This window comes from Ovis aries, chromosome 14, assembly GCF_016772045.2.
Source record: "Ovis aries strain OAR_USU_Benz2616 breed Rambouillet chromosome 14, ARS-UI_Ramb_v3.0, whole genome shotgun sequence".
Classification (NCBI taxonomy): domain Eukaryota; kingdom Metazoa; phylum Chordata; class Mammalia; order Artiodactyla; family Bovidae; genus Ovis; species Ovis aries.
The window spans coordinates 66,172,316-66,189,583 of record NC_056067.1 but is presented as its reverse complement, the minus strand read 5'-3'; the positions used below and the strand labels follow the sequence as shown (position 1 = coordinate 66,189,583).

Below are 17,268 nucleotides of genomic sequence, written 5' to 3'. Positions count from 1 at the left end.
TCCCCCATGTCGCTTCTTTCTTGCTCCCGGTTTTTCTGGCTGAATTCCCATCTGGAGCATGGATGCTATTCCACGTAATCCAAGTTATTCAGCCTCCTTTTCTCCACTAATCTTCCTACTACACTATCCATTTCTAATCTCTCTATATCTGTGATTAAATATGTATTTTTCCAAAGACGCCGACTCCGTCCCCACCTTCGAATCACCCTGGATCCACCGGGGCTGGACCCCGGCACTGGATAAAGAGAGAACACCTCCCGAACATTCTTCTGCACTGTGTACTTGTATGGGGTTTGCCCAGTATGAGTCCTCTGATGTCGCAGCATAGTGCTGAGCTGTGTTTAAAGCCTTTCCCACAACGCATGTATCCACAGGGTTCTCTCCAGTGCGTTTGCTGCGATGTTGAGTCAAGGAGAAGAGCGTGAAACTTTTTCCTCGATGAGTGTGTTGTAGGGCTTCTTCACAGACCCTTGTAACATAGAGCAGTCACTCCTTGAAAATAATGTCTTGAATTCACTGCAAATATGAACTATCTCATAAGTATAACTTCTCTCATACACAATAACGGATAGTTTGTGCCTGTATATTTATAGGATTTTCCTCCTGTATAAGTTCTAAAATGTACTGAAAGGCAATCTTTCTCCTACGCTCACATATTTGTAAGATGTGTCTCCTGAGAGACTTTGTTCATGGTTTTAAGGGCTGAGCTCTGTTCATATCTCTGTAGTCTCGATATATTTGTATGATCCTCTCGAGTATGACGTCTTCGATGTCACTGAATAGAGAAAGAAGGAAGGACAGTCCTAATGAACTTTTCCCCCGAATGCACTATTCTTGCTCCCATTGTCTTGAAACAGTGTTTCCTCAGGGACCATGTGTCCACCTCTCTCTCCTGGGTCTCCTACAGCTACTGGAAGCGAGCCTTGTTCCTAGTCTCCACCAAATGTGGAGGGATGTCTTTCATCCTTCATGAATCTTTCTGTTCTCAAGCAGCACATGATTCTAGGAGAAATGCTCTGCTTTCTGGTTAACTCTTTGCTTTTGAATTGGGTTTCCCAACCTGGAAAAAAATGTAAGTACTCAGTGCTCAGTCGCGTCTGACTCTTTGTGACTCTATGGACTGTAGCCCACCAGGCTCCTCTGTCCATGGGATTTCCCAGGCAAGAATACTGGAGTAGGTTGCCACTTCCTCCTCCAGGGGCTCTTCCTGACCCAGGGATTGAACCCACGTCTCTTGTGTGTCTCCTGCGTTGGCAGGTGGATTCTTTACCACTGCACCACCCATATGCAAATAGAGACATTTATGTATAAAGAAGGTTGAGTGCTGAAGAATTGGTGCTTTTGAACTGTGGTGTTGGAAAAGACTCTTGAGAGCCCCTTTGACTGCAAGGAGATCAAACCAGTCTTTCCTAAAGGAAATCAGTCCTGAATATTCATTGGAAGGACTGATGCTGAAGCTGAAACTCCAATACTTTGGCCACCTGATGCGAAGAACTGACTCATTTGAAAAGACCCTGATGCTGGGAAAGATTGAAGGCAGGAGAAGGCGACCACAGAGGATGAGATGGTTTGGTGACATCACCAACTCGATGGACATGAGTTTGAGGAAGCTCTGGGAGTTGGTGATGAACAGGGAAGCTTGATGTGCTGTAGTCCAGGGGTCGCAGAGTCAGACATGACTGAGCGACTGAACTGAACTGATGTATATTACACACACACACACACACACACACACATACATATATGTCACATATATATGCCTCCCCACCTGCACAGGGATACTTTGCAAGTCACTAGCAACACGTCAGGACAGGTAATCCTTCTTCAGGAAAGGCAGTGAAAATTTGGGACCAACAATTCAACTAACTAGTTTTCAGCCAATGAATATTCATTAAGTACCTAGTATCTGCCAGGTAGAATACAGGTTAGAAGAAGGAATGAACTGAGCATGTATCTGGTGGAAACATACTCCAGGCAAGGGGGAACAGCATGTGCAAAGGCCCTGAGGTGGAAGCGTATTGTGCATGTGAGCACCAGGGAGAGGACCGGTGTGGCTGCAGCTGAGGCAGAAAGAAAGGTGTGAATGATGAGCTCAGACAGGCAACTGAGCTGACCTGGCCACCTCTCAGGCTACAATATGGACTTTCCCCTCTGAGAGAGCGGCAGCCCTTGAAACTTTTGAGCAAAGGAGGCAGGTGGCAGGAGAACCGTCTGGCTGCTATGGGGAAATTGAGTTGGGAACAAGGACAGCAGGGAGGCTGACGACAGGATCACTGTAAGAGATGCTGGCTGGCGGGCAGGCAGAGACAGCTGCATTCTGGGTAGGGGTCAGCATGATGCTGGCAGGACATGCTGTCCCGTCACAGGTAGGATCTGAGTTAGGGGAAGCCAGACACCAGTGAAGACTTGGCCTGCACCAGGCAAGGAGTGGAAATGCCAGGAGCCCAGACAGGTAGCACTGTGAGAGAGCTGGAATTGAGGGCAGCACTGGCATTTGGTTTGGCACCAAACTTAACGGTTACCAAAGGGGGAAGCGAGGGAGGCAGGGATGAATTAGGAATATGGGATTAGCAGATTCAAACTGCAATGTATAAAACGGATAAGCACCAAGGATCTACTGTATAGCACAGGGAACTGTAGTCAGTATCTTGTAATAACCTGTTGAGAGAAGGAATCTGAAAAAAATCACCGAATCACTTTGGTTTTCACCTGAAACTAAGGGCGTCCCAGCTGGAGCCAGTGTAAAGCACCCGCCGGCCGATGCAGGAGACCCAGAAGCCTAGCCTGCGGGCACTCTTCATCCCCCTTCTGATGTCTCCGTCAGAAGCTTTCTCTGTCCTTCACGGTAACAAGACTTCTGCCACACAAAGTTCTGACTGTCTGAAGCCTGGTCCCTGGTCCCGAAGCTAAATCTTTATCTTCGGATATCACGAATCCAACATCGTTCACCGTAAACTATCATCCTGATCCCTGAGTCAGATGCTCTGGAGGAGGGCATGGCGACCCACTCCAGTGTTCTTGCCTAGAGAATCCCATGCACAGAGGAGCCTGGCAGGCTACAGTCCACGGGGTCGCGAAGAGTCGGACACGAATGAAGTGACTCAGCAGGCACGCACCATGAAACTAAGGCAATATTGTGAATAAGTTTTATTTCAATTTAAAAAATAAAACCCTACAATCACCAATATGAAGGCAAAAAGGTATAAATATCGGGCGAGATTCTTTGAGAATTGTTTCCTTAACCTTGACTTTAGCTGTGTAGGGATGGAACCTGGTCTCCTAGGCCTCCCAGACATGTCCTGCCTGGGCTTACTCTGAGGGTCAACCCCCGCCCCCTCCACATTCATGCTGGAAGAATAGCAATTTATTATTTTTTGTATATACACGAATGATTTTTTTGGAATGTTTTATACACATACACAAAACTGCGATCTTTTCAAAGCATACTTTCTAACTGCTTGTTATATTATTTTTGTATGCTGATTTTTCCACAGCACATACATTCATTCGCAGTCCTAAACCATCAAAAAATCCTTAACTAATTGTCACATCAAATCCCAAAATGCGTGGCTTCTGTTTAGATTTCTAAGTAAATAACGGTACTGCTAATTGATACTGAGTTGCCCTTATCTGAATTTGAACATATTGTTCTCAAAAACAACCAACGAGGGATGGCATAGAATTATTTCGGCAATCTACGCAGTACACAAAAATAGGGCTGCCCAATAATGATATCCTCGGATGAAAGCCGTAGGCGAAAAGAAATGTCGGGCACCCACACTGATCGCCGTAAATAACCGAGTGAGTAGACGCGGCGAAAGGACTTCTCTGCGCCAGTGCACTTCTCTGGAGCCCCGGGCTGCAGGCGAAGGCTGGGCGCAGGGCGCGCAGTGGGCGCGGGGACGGGCGCGGCCCCGGCGCGGCGGGAAGCGAGAGGCGCGGGCGGCCGCGTCGCGCGGGCCGCGCACTTCCGGCCCCGCCGCGCGCACGCTCACTGGCGGGAGCATGGCCGCCGCCGGCGCCGCCGACCTGCCGAGGGGGCGGCCGGCGCGCCGCTCGCTCCTCGGCGCCGCGGCTGCCCCGCGCGGGCGGCGAGCCTGGGGCGGGGGCGGCGTCCGCTGGGCGCGGGCGGCGCGAGGCCGGCGGCGGTGAGGGCGGCCGCGGGCGTGCAGGCGCCCCTCTCCGGGCGAGGACGCCCCGCCTCCCGCGAGCGAGGATGCCCCCCGGCGGGAGTGGGCGCCGCCGGCGAGTCTGGAGGCGCGCCTGCGGGTGTGGACGCCGCCGCTCCTGGTGAGAACGCCCAGCCATTTCCGTCGCCGGCCCGGCGGTTCCGCGCCCGGGAGGAGCCGGCCGGCCCTCGGCAGGGACCGTTTCGGCCCTGCCTGCGAGGCGTCCGAGCGCGGCTGCTGGCGACCCCCAGGCCCGCCGCCCTCCCCCTGCCAGGGGTCGGGCGACCGGTGTGGGCATCGGGAGGAGCCGGGCCGCGGTGGCCCCACGGCGCCCGCGGACTGGGAGGCTTCCCGCCGCCCGGCGGACCAGCCGGTGTCAGACCACCTGTGTTTCACCACCTAAGAGCTGCCAGGTCAGGTCTTGCCGGCGTTCTCAGTGGAAACCGCCTTTTCCCACCTGTTAGTGGCCTTTTCACTTTCCTCTGCCTTGACTTTTTTTTTTGTAATATTTGTTTATTTGGCTGCTCTGGGTCTTAGTTGTGGCATGTGGAGTCTAGTTCCGGGACCGGGGCCGACACCTGAGCCCCCTGCTTTGGGAGAGTGAAGTCTTAGCCACTGGACCACCAGGGAGCTCTTTCTTGGTTTAGTGGTTCCTTTCCTTAGCTCTTCTTCACCAGTAGGTTAGGGTAAGTTTTTCTGCAGAGCGTGAAGTGAGTTACTCGTACGTCCTTATTCTAATCCATTAATATCTGCTCTGCTCGCTGTGTGCCCCATATTTGTTCGCTTTGTCCACCCTTTCAGCTCCACTAATCTTTCTGTGTTGTTGCTCAGTTGCTAAGTCGTGTCTGACTTTGTGACCCCATGGACTACAGGGCACCAGGCTTCCCTGTCCTTCACTGTCTCCCAGAGTTTGCTCAAGAATCTTTTGGGGATACATTCAAAATAAATGACAGATGATTATTATTACTTACCCCCTCAAACACTTCACTGTGCTTAACATCAATTAGAGTTCAGTATTGCTCTTTACATTTTCGAGGGAAAACTGACTTGCAGTGAAATGCACCACTAGATGAGTTGTGACAAATGTAATTCCAACTTTTATCCAAATTACCATTACCCCAAAAGATCCTTTCAGTTCAGTTCAGTCAGTCGTGTCTGACTCTTTGCCGCCCCATGGACTGCAGCACACCAGGCTGTCCATCACCAACTCCAGGAGCTTGCTCAAACTCATGCCCATCGAGTCAGTGATGCCATGCAGCCACCTCAGCCTCTGTTGTCCCCTTCTCCTGCCCCTATCTTTCCCAGCATAAGGGTCTTTTCCAATGAGTCATTTCTTTGCATCAGATGGCTAAAGTATTGGAACTTCAGCTTCAGTGTCAGTCCTTCCAATGAATACTCTGTACTGATTTCCTTCAGGATGGACTCGTTGGATCTCCTTGCAGTCCAAGGGACTCTCAAGAGTCTTCTCCAAAACCACAGTTCAAAAGCATCAGTTCTTCAGTGCTCAGCTTTCTGTTATAGTCCAGCTCTCATATCCATACATGACTACTGGAAAAACCATAGTTTTGACTATATGGACCTTTGTCGGCAAAGTAATGTCTCTGCTTTTTAATATGCTGTCTAGGTTGGTCATAGCTTTTCTTTAAAGGAGGAAGTGTCTTTTAATTTCATGGCTGCAGTCACTGTCCACAGTGATTTTGGAGCCCAAGAAAATGAAGTCTGTCACTGTTTTCATTGTTTCCCCATCTATTTTCCCTGAAGTGATGGGACCAGATGCCGTGATCTTAGTATTTTGAATGTTGAGTTTTTTTTTTTTTTGAATGTTGAGTTTTAAGCCAGCTTTTTTACTCTCCTGTTTCACTTTCATCAAGAGACTCTTTAGTTCTTCACTTTCTGCCATAAGGGTGGTGTCGTTTGCATATCTGAGGTTATTGATATTTCTCCCGGCAATCCTGATTCCAGCTGTGCTTCATCCAGCCTGACATTTCTCATGATGTACTCTGCATATAAGTTAAATAGGCAGGGTGACAATATACAGCCTTGACATACTCCTGTATCTTTTGTCAATTAAAAAAGTTTAAGGACTTGGGTTTGTAAAAACGTGTTTGAATGCCAAGCTTTTTAGTGTTTCCCACCCACAGCCAGTAACTTTTCCCCCTTCTGTTGCTTGTCTCTCTCTCTCCTACCCGACTTTTTATTTTGGAAAGTTTTGCACTTACAGAAGTGCTGTAGGAATAGTTCAGTGAACACTTGTAGAGCCAGCCGGGTTATCAGTCATTGACACTTTGCCTCATTAGCTTCCCTTCCTTTCGTCCCTGTCTCTCACACACTGTGCTGTGCTGTGCTCAGTCGTCAGTCGTGTCTGGCTCTTCGCGGCCCCATGGGCTGTAGCCTGCCAGAGGCCTCTGTCCACGGCGATTCTCCAGGCAAGAGTATTGGAGTGGGTTGCCATGCCCTCCTCCAGGGGATCTTCCCCACCTAGAGATGGAACCCACGTCTGCCTCATTGCAGGTGGATTCTTTACTGTCCAGACACATGAAGACACACTCTTTTTTGTATTTTACAGACAACCCAAGAAGATAAAAGGTCTATTACTCACAGGATGAGACTTATTTTGGGAGAGCAGGACAGGCTTCCTAAAGTGATCCAAAAAAATCAAGAGAGACCACGCAAAAGCTTGCTAGGCTTTATTCATTTATTAGTGAGAAGCTTGTGGGATCAGTTAGGGATTGAACTCCAGGTCCTCGGCATTGAAAGTGCAGAGTCCTACTCACTGAACCATCATTGAAGTCTTTCTCTGGGCTTTTATAGTGATTAGAGAATGGAATTGGGATGATGGTGGCCTTGCATTGATTGGGGCTTGGATGGTTTGAACTTCCTGCCAACTGCAAGGAGAAAGCACTTTGCTCTCTCTTTTCTTTTTCAGGCTTCTTGTTCGTTCGCCTAGTTTGCAGAAGGAGACGGGGCGGTAGGTGGTGATGAGGATGGGAGTTGAAAGCTGCCAGCAGTCAGTCATCAGAAATGAAGTCAGACTGTTGATCACAGTTGGTACTCAGATGGGTAACTTTATTAGGACAGGGCTAACATTAGTGACAAGCAGTTTATTTTTGTTAAAGAATGTATCATTTGAACAAGTAAACATTATCATGTTTGGTCCACAGAGATGTCAAGAACCATGCAGATGGCATCAGACAGCTGAAGTCTAGCAACCTCTGATGTCAAACATCCAGTCGTCGGGGTTAAATGAATTCCTCTGCAGGGTCATAGAGACTGGGGGAAAAGCCCTTCAGAGGTGAGTACCTGGGAATGGAATTCTCCGTAAGCTTTATTTATTTCTGTATTTTTTACTTTACACTATTGTATGGAATTCGCCATAAGCTTTAAATCTCAAGGTACCAGAAACATGCCAAGTGGAGTCTGGACCAGTAATTCTGACTCCCAGCAGTTTCAGTACCTGCTTTTCTTTGCTTTAATAATTGTATTGAAGTATAATTCACATACCGTATAATACAGCCTCTTAAGATACACAGTTCAGTGTTTTTAGTAAATTCTCTAAGTTGTGCATCCATTACCAACATCAGGTTTAGAATATTTTCATCATCCTCTGGGAGGACATGCGCGTCAGCATTAGCTCTCGCTTCCCATTTGCTCCATTCCTCTCGGGCCTAGGCAAGCACTGCCCTACTTCCTGCCTCTGAATTTGCCTGTTCTAGACATTTCACACTGATGGTCATACAATGTGTAATCTGTTGTTTTGGCTTCTTTCACTTAACAGTGTTTTCTAGGTTCATCCACATGGTAACGTGTTAGTACTTGGTTCATTTTTACAGATGAATAACAGTCCATTATATGAATATATTAAATTTTTTATCCATCCATCAGATGATAGCCATCTAAGTTGCTTTCATAGAACAATGCTTCTGTGAACATTCACATACAAGTTTTGTGGGGGTTCTTTTTGTGGACATATGTCTTCATTTCTCTTAAATAACCTAGGAGGGGAGCTAATTGTAGCCATCCTGGGGGGTGTGAAATGGTATCTCGATGTGGTCTTGATTTATAATTCCCTGATGGTTAATGGAAGGGATTGGGGGCAGGAGGAGAAGGGGACGACAGAGGATGAGATGGCTGGATGGCATTACTGACTCGACGGACATGAGTTTGGGTAAACTCCAGGAGTTGGTGATGGACAGGGAGGCCTGGCGTGCTGCGATTCATGGGGTTGCAAAGGGTTGGACATGACTGAGCGACTGAACTGAACTGAACTGATGGTTAATGACATTAAGCTTCTTTTCATTGTGCTTGTTGGCTGTTTGTATATCTTCTTTGTAACACTATCTATCTGGATCTTTTGCCCATTTATGAAATGGGTTATTGATCTTTTTATTATTGAATTGTAAGTATAGTTTATTTATTCTGGATACCAGTGCCTTATCAAGTATATGATTTTCAAATATTTTATCCAGTCTCATGGATTGTGTTTTTAACTTTCTTAGTAACATTCTTTGAAGCACAAACAGTTTTAATTTTGATTAGTCCGTTTTATCTCCTGTGTCACTTGAGCTTTTGGTGTTATATTTAGGTTTCTAAAGATTTATGCCTGTGTTTTTCTTTTAAGAGTTTTGTTGTTTTGGCTTGTATATTTATGCTTATGATGCATTTTGACTTAATTTTTCTGTAATGTTCACTGTTTAAGATTGATAGTTGCAATGTGCCTTTTACCATCCTGAAAAGAATTCTATGGATAATATTAAAAATCCATATAATTTTAAAAAGTAAATGTAAAGAATCAATAAAAGGCATTTGTATTAAAAATGTATTTCTGTATTTAAATGCTTGGCACAGGTACCTAAAGACATAGGAAGAAGTCTGGTGCTGGAGATTATAGGTTTGGGTTAAGAGAAATAGGACACTCAGAACTCATTGTCCTCAGTGAAACTGGATGAGGGGAGGTGTGACTGGATCCTGCTGGAACCTGAGTGTTGTGGGTGGATCCAGACCAGGTGTATTAAATAGGAAGGGAGGAACGTGCCTTGGTGGAAGCAGATTCTAAGCGCCTCACTCAGTTGAGGCAGCTCAGGCTGTCTGGATGGTCTGGGGTGACAGGTGTGGGACCCATCACCCCCTCCGCTGTAACCTGCAGCAACATTAGGGTGATTTGTTGCAGAAAACAGTTCTCCAGACAGAGCTGAAGTCTCAGCATGTGCTAGGGCACCGTTCAGTGGGAAAAACCTTAACTACCACCTTCTTTGGTGGCCATGGGGAAGAGAAGGCTAGGGGAAACTAGTCATGCTGGGGCTCCAGAGAAGCGCTTGTGAATATCTGAGGTCAGGTCAGAGGAAACGTGTATGTGTGTGGAGGAAACAGAGAGCTTCCCAAATTTGTGAAGAGCATGAGGGTGAATTTTTTACCACATAATTTTTGTATCATTGTACTGCCAAAAATAGCAATACACAGATATGATTTTAAAAACAACCTTAATTAATGAAATTCACTTCAGCTCCTTCATTAATTACCCTAATTTAATACTGTCGCCCTGAAGTCTGTCTTAATGTCCTCCTATATACTTGAGATAATTTGTTCTGTTTGCAGTAACCGCCAGGGCACTTCTCACCACCTCGGGGATTGAACCCAGGCCCACAGCAGTTAAAGCACTGAGTCCTAGCCACTGGACTGCCAGGGAGCTCCCAGTTATTGTCTGCCTGTTTTCCTATTGGCCCCCCTAGTAGGTGTAAAGTGGCATCTCACTGTGGTTTTGATTAGCATTTCGCTAATGAGCAGTGCTGTTGAGCATCTTTTCATGTGCTTACTGGCCATGTGTGGGTCATCTTTGGAGAAATATCCATTCAGATCCTTTGCCTATTTAAGAAATTTGGGTTGTCCTGTTATTATTGGGCTGTCAGAATTTTTTTTAATACCTCTACAAGTCCTGTATCAGATTCATGCATTGTAAACATTTCCTCTGATTTGGTAGCTTGTCTTTTTACTTGCTTAGTGCTATGTAAATCTCATTTCAATAGAGGAAGTGTTTATTATAGATAAAATGGACATTGCTTTTGCTCCTCAAGGCCTGTTGCCTTCCACACTTCCACACAGTCGTGATCACAGCTTTGGTAGGCATGTTGCCAGGGCATTTTAATATTTTTACTTCGAGAATATTTTGTGTGTCAAAATTTTCACTAAGTGGTATCGTCTTATATATGATGACATATATCTGACTTACCTCATTTCTTTTAAGTGCACACACTCATCCTCCCCTTAAACACGTGCAGGGAGGTGCTCTCCATCTCTTGTTTCCACAGGACAGCTGTAGGACACCCAGGCTCCAGTCTAATCAGAAGGCCAATTTGGAAACATGCAGCCTTAAAATACTTTATCAGTTTATTGACATAAGGTAAAGCGGTCTACTGCTTTAATCTGAGAGCATTTTGATTATGAGTTTGGGTGAGATTTGTTCAGATTACTTTAGTTATTTATTGAGATGGGGTGTAGGAAGTGTCTTCTATGTTGATCTGAAAATGTGGGGAATCGTATCAGTTCAGTTCAGTCGCTCAGTCGTGTCCAACTCTTTGCGACCCCATGAACCACAGCACGCCAGGCCTCCCTGTCCATCACCAGCTCCCGGAGTTTACCCAAATTCATGTCCATTGAGTCAGTGATGCCATCTAACCATCTCATCCTCTGTCGCCCCCTTCTCCTCCTGCCTTCAATCTTTCCCAACATCAGGGTCTTTTCAAATGAGTCAGCTCTTCGCATCAGGTGGCCAAAATATTGGAGTTTCAGCGTCAGCATCAGTCCTTCCAATGAACACCCAGGACTGATCTCCTTTGGGATGGACTGGTTGGATCTCCTTGCAGTGCAAGGGACTCTCAAGAGTCTTCTCCAACACCACCATTCAAAGCATCAATTCTTTGGCATTCAGCTTTCTTTATAGTCCAACTCTCACATCCATACATGACCACTGGAAAAACCATAGCCTTGACTAGATGGACCTTTGTTGACAAAGTAATGGCTCTGCTTTTTAATATGCTGTCTAGGTTGATCATTACTTTCCTTCCAAGGAGTAAGCGTCTTTTAATTTCATGGCTGCAATCACCATCTGCAGTGATTTTGGAGCCCCCCAAAATAAAGTCAGCCACCGTTTCCACTGTTTCCCTATCTAATTGCCATGAAGTGATGGGACCGGATGCCATGAGCTTCGTTTTCTGAATGTTGAGCTTTAAGCCAACTTTCCCACTCTCCTCTTGGGTGTAGGGGTGTCTTCTATGTTGATCTGAAAATGTGGGGAATCATATCAGTAGATATTCTAATGTTCCACAGTCCTTGCTTTCCTGGGAGAAATCCAACGTTGCCATTTTGATAACTTCTTTCTCTTTCTTCATTAAATCCCCCTTTTATGATGACTGTCACCTTGTATGGCTTCTTATTTTTTAATGATTATGTTCTTGTCAAAAATGGTTTCATGAGTTGTTTCATGTATCAGACTCTCGCTCTTCTTCACCTTCTTGGATGTTTACTTGTTTCTGTAATTTTTGCTTTTGCCTTTCTCATCACCTCCCTGCCACCTCCTGTTGGTTTTCTGTGTAGCTTCTTAAATTTGAACAATGATCTCACTAACTTGCAGCCTTCTCTTTAAAATACAAGCATTAGGGAATTCTTTGGAGGTCTGGTGGTTAGGACTTTGCGCTTTCATTGCTGAGGGCACAGGTGCAGTCCCTGGGTGGGGAACTGAGATCCTGCAAGCAGTGCGGCTCGGCCACAAACAAACAAACAAACAGACAAACCCACCTCAGCCCTCTCCCCAGATGCCCAAGCGTTGAAGACCGACATTTTCTGCCGAGGAGCTACTTTAGCTGCGTCTTCCTCTGCCACGTGTTTTGAGCTGCGTCGTCATCATCAGTTGTTCGGCGCTCTGTTTTCTAAGTCAGTGCTTGCTAACTTTCATCAGGATTCTGTTTGATCTGTGGATTACTGAGAAACACGTTCTCACTCTTCCAAATAAAGAGGATTTTTAAAAACTTAATTATTTTGTTGTGTATTTGGTGCTCATTCTGTTACTGTATTTTTTTCCCCCTTAACTTTAAACTTTTTATTTTGTGCTGGGATATAGCTGATTAACAATGTTGTGGTATGATAATTTCAGGTGAACAGCGAAGGGACTCAGCTGTACATATACATGTATCTAGTCTACCCCAAGCCCTGCTCCCACCCAGGCCGCCGCATCTTCTATTACTGGTTTTTAACTTGACTACATGTATAGTCAAAAGACTGTGGTCTGGCCTTTGTTGAACCTGTTCTTTGGCCTGGTCTATGGCCAGCGTAGCGTATGTTCCACTTGCTGGAAGCCTTTGGCTCTGATTGTTGGCAGTGGTCCTTCATGCAGCTGTGTGGCCAGGCTGACTAATTACATTCTCATGCGTGTCTGTATTCAGTCTTTCTGTATTTCCATTTCTGAAGGAGGCCCTTTAAACCCACCCAGTATGGTTATATTTGCTGACCTTGCTGTGTGTTTGCAGGCAAAATGTTAATGTAGACTGTTACAGAGCCCTGTTGTCATCTTTGAGGTTTGTTGTTGGTTAGCAAAGAACCAACAGTCTCTGTTTGGAGAGCATGTGTCTGCTCAAAACTTTGGTTTTGTCTTCTGTGTTGTTTTGCTTTTGGTGTCTGTTACAAACACATTTTTTTTTAACACAGTCTGACACAGTGTCTTTATCTTACCCATCAGAGTCATTTATTGTTATTGGTGATGTCCTGTTTTATACTTTCTATTCTAATGTGTCCTTTCTGAACTTTCACCCTTGCCTCCTTCTGGATCAATCTGGGTTTTTTGTTTGTCTTTATCTTTTCCTCCTCTAATAGGATTTTTCCACTGCAACACTATTGACCTCTGGATCTGGTCACTCTGTTGTGAAGGGCTGTATTGTGTTTTCAAGGGTGTTCAGCAGCATCCCTAGTTTCCAGTGGCATCTGCTCCCCAGTCATGTCAACCAGAGCTGTCCCCAGATGGTGCCTGGTGTCTTTTGGGGGTTGAGAACCACTGCTCTGTGGACTTGGAAGTTTTACAGGGAGGTTGATGACAGATTTCGGAATGTCAGAACTTTCAGGAAAGTGGGCCCGTGCTCTGTCCAGTCCGTAAAGGCAGAGCTCTGACCACAAAGGGGGGTTGAGGACTGCCTGTTCAGTGCTGACGTAAGACCATTGTTGGGTGTTGCTCTGGAATATGTGCTGACCGCTGGTGGGGAAGGGTCACGGGGACAAGCAGAGTGGCTGAGACGGTGCTCCCGGGTGAGCGGTGACATGGCCCCTGGTCTGCCGTGCCTCAGACTAGTCCTCTTGGTGATCATCACCCCCAGCACCGTTCCTCCTGTCTGGTCTCTGGGAAGCGGGAAATGCCACATGGTTCTTCTTGAACTTGCTCTTGGCTCTGTCCTTGACTTTCGTTGTTTCTCTGCCTTGTTCATATATGAATTTCAAAAAGAAAACAAGTGAAAAGACAAACACACACCTGGCCTGTCACCGTTTTCATTCCTCTTCTAGCTCAGCTTCGTGTACTTAAGTCTGTCTTTTTCACTCTTTACTTTCCAGCCCGGGACACAAGATTGAAAATGACAGCTTGGAATGTGCCTGAGGAAGGGCTGTCCTGTGACGTGGAGATGGAGGCATTCGGGAGAGAGGCTCCTCGTCTCTCCACTCCAGGGCCCAGCTGGGACTCTGAGAACCCAGAGGGACGTTTGAGGCGATCAGCCTTAACTCAGGAGGAGCCAGGGGCCGGGGAGGCAGCTCCTGAACATCCTGGGTTTGGGAAGCATTTGAGCGTGAGCGCAGATCTTCCACAATGTCAGAGAGTTCCTGCAACAAATGGTTTCCGTGTACGTGGCTCAGATGTTAAAAGTCTGGATTGTGACCCAGCTTCACATGCTGGTCAGAAAAGCTACGCAGCTAAGAGAGGGGGTGACAGGGACTCCTGTGGGAAAGCTTTCAGCCATTCCATGGAAGTGACTCAGTTTGGAAGAACTCAGACCCGAGAGAAGCCCTATAGATACACTGACAGTGTTAAGTCTCTCAACCACTTTACCCCTCTTGGCCAACAGAAAATCATGACCCGAGGGAAGAAACTGTGTGAAGGTGAGGACTTTGGGGACCTTTTCACCCTGAGTCCGTCTCCTAGTGAAAGCAGGAGTGGCAGTCCTGGAGAGAAGTTGTATAAATGTGCCGAATGCGGCAAGTGCTTCAAGCGGAACTCTTCTCTTGTCCTGCATCACCGAACTCACACTGGGGAGAAGCCTTACGCCTGTGATGAGTGTGGAAAGTCCTTCAGCAAGAACTACAACCTGATCGTGCACCAAAGGATCCATACAGGAGAGAAGCCCTACAAGTGCAGCAGGTGCGGGAAGGCCTTCAGTGACGGGTCAGCTCTGACGCAGCACCAGAGAACCCACACCGGGGAGAGGCCTTACGAGTGTCCGGAATGTGGGAAGACCTTCAACCGAAACTCGTCCCTGATCCTCCATCAGAGGACTCACACGGGGGAGAAGCCATACCGATGCAACGAGTGTGGGAAGCCTTTCACGGACATCTCCCACCTCACCGTGCACCTCAGGATCCACACTGGCGAGAAGCCCTACGAGTGCAGCAGATGTGGGAAAGCCTTCCGAGACGGCTCATACCTCACCCAGCATGAGAGGACTCACACGGGAGAGAAGCCCTTTGAGTGCACAGAGTGCGGGAAGGCCTTCAACCGCAACTCCCACCTCGCAGTGCATCAGAAGATCCACTCCGGGGAGAAGCCCTTCGAGTGCACAGAGTGCGGGAAGGCTTTCATCGAGAGTGCGTACCTCATCCGGCACCAGCGGACGCACACAGGCGAGAAGCCCTACGGCTGCGACCAGTGCCAGAAGCTGTTCAGGAACATCGCTGGCCTCATCCGGCACCAGCGGACACACACTGGCGAGAAGCCCTACGAGTGTAGTCAGTGCGGCCGGGCCTTCAGGGACAGCTCCTGTCTGACCAAGCACAGGAGGATCCACACCCGGGAGACGCCATACCAGTGCCCAGAGTGCGGCAAGCCCTTCCGGCAGAACTCTCACCTGGCGGCGCACCGGAGACTCCACAGCAGGGAGGGCCCCAGCCACTGTCCCCAGCGTGGGAAGACGTGCCGGAGGGGCTCCGCCCTCATCCGACACCAGAGCTCACACCCCGGCAAGCAGCCCGTGGGCGCTGAGGGAACATGGGCCGCGCTCTCTCCCGACTGACTGGCTCTCAGACAGCGTCGTGTGGGAGGAGGGCCTCCAGGCGTGGCTCCTCCCTGTCAGGGGAAAGCACTTCTCCGAGCCCCGCAGCGAATCGACAGACGTGAGATGTTCCCTGGCCACCCTGTTCAGTCTGCAGGTTCGGGAACTCCTGGAGAGACTACAGGGTGGTGATAGGCGTGGCCAAGGCGTCATGGGTGACTCCCCCGTACCACGTGTGACAGCGCACCTGCGTGACAGTGCGCGCACTGGAGTGAAGCCTGCGCTCCCCTGGAGAAGCCGCCTGCCCGAATGTTGGGATCCTGGAACTGCAAGGCTCTTCTGTAATCAGGGTGAGGGGTCCGTGACAGGGAGTGTTTGCCTCGCGGTCAGTAGGCAGACTCCTGCTAGAGCCCAGTGAGGGGGACTGTTGGCTGGAGCCCTTACATGCTTTATCTGTATCAGCAAAAGCCTACACACCACTACACCCTGCAGCGACTGCAGAGTTACGCAGATTGCTGTTTGAATGGATTCCCACGCTACTGTCCTGCCAGGTGCTGGGGACTTGCTTTAGCAGGGGCAGCTGGGTGAGGAAGTTGCTTGTGAATGAACAATGATGTTTCTTCTAAGAGGAGACTGAGTAGATTCCTCCAAGAGGGAAGGGGTTGCTGCTCAGAAACGCGAGGCATTGCTTTAGTTGTTGAGCCAAGCAGACAGAAAACACTGAGTTGGCATGTTTGTGTTGTCACCCCTCATTGTTCACTTGGGACACTCCTGATTTGTGTGGCCATGCCGAATCATGATGATAAAGGTTTTGTTGTCGTATTGAAAATGCTTATAATATGGCCAGCAACTGAAAGCACAGGATAGACTTGCATAGCTACAGCCATGTAAAGGCACACACACGTACAGGTGTAGGTTGGAAGTTGATCACAGAGAAATAAACGTGGTTTTTCTAAGGGACTGTTGACTGTGTGTGATTCTTCCTCCATCACAAATCATGTGGTGGTGGTTCAGTAATTTGTTGAGAAGTGAAAAGGTGGGGTTTCTTTGGACCATTTTCAGACCAGAAGTGCCTGGATCAGGGTCTCAGGGCAGTTTATGTAAGAATGGATGGGGGAATGGAGGAGGGGTATCCCGGGGGAACCCCTGCCCCCCATGGATGGGAGCATCCAGGCATAATCTGCTCTGGGTTTAGCATCCACAGCTCGGGGCATGAGGATAATTTCTCTTGTCAGAACCTGGAGGATGAGAGGGTGTTCCCGTGGAAGATGGGAGTAGGCCACAGAGAGGTCTAGGAGGACTTGGGGCTTCCTTCCTAGGCTGAGCAGCACTGTGACCTGCTGCCACTGGTCAGGGTGGCCTCAGCCCCGGGTGGTTCTCATTGAGGGGAAGGCCACTGAGGTAATTAAGGCTGTGAGATGATAAATCTGCATTATATTAAGCTGCTGGGTTTGTGGTAGAAGAGCTGACTCACTGGAAAAGACCCTGATGCTGGGAAAGATTGAAGGCAGGAGGAGAAGGGGACAACAGAGGATGAGATGGTTGGACAGCATCATCGACTCGATGGACATGAGTTTGAGCGAGCTCTTGGAGATGGTGAAGGATGGGGACGCCTGGCGAGCTGCGGTCCACGGGGTCACAAAGAGTCGGACACGACTTGGCAACTGAACAACAACAAAGCCGTGAGATCCAGTGTCCTCAGCTTTGCCTCCCTTTGTCCCAGCCTCTCTGGCTCCAGACCCTGTTCTTCTGGAACAGGGGGGTGTCGTGGAGATCAGAGAGGCCAAGCTCACAGAGGCTGAGTGGAAGCCGGAGGGCCCTCTCTCCCGGCCGCTCCCAGGCCCGTCCACCCTGGCTTATCAGCATCT

The 17,268-nt window shown here is 48.1% G+C and overlaps 2 protein-coding genes across 9 annotated transcripts in view; both read left to right on the top strand.

Moving 5' to 3' along the window:
* Positions 1-4,104: 4,104 nt before the first annotated feature.
* Positions 4,105-17,268, top strand: part of LOC101111481 (zinc finger protein 606) — a 68,738-nt gene continuing 55,574 nt past the window's right edge. The window contains exons 1-3 of one of the 8 annotated variants that reach the window (XM_060399205.1): positions 4,105-4,290; positions 7,096-7,137; positions 7,331-7,461. The gene's annotated coding sequence lies outside the window, so the exon portion shown is untranslated. Of the gene's footprint in view, positions 4,629-7,095; positions 7,462-17,268 lie in introns of all 8 variants that reach the window. The other 7 variants (XM_060399204.1, XM_060399207.1, XM_060399203.1 and 4 more) reach the window with 7 other exon arrangements.
* On the top strand, positions 7,346-16,360 carry ZNF329 (zinc finger protein 329). Its single transcript, XM_027978937.3, has 2 exons — positions 7,346-7,461; positions 13,755-16,360. The coding sequence occupies exon 2, from the start codon at positions 13,775-13,777 to the stop codon at positions 15,419-15,421; it is 1,647 nt and encodes a 548-aa protein (XP_027834738.1). The 5' UTR covers positions 7,346-7,461; positions 13,755-13,774; the 3' UTR covers positions 15,422-16,360.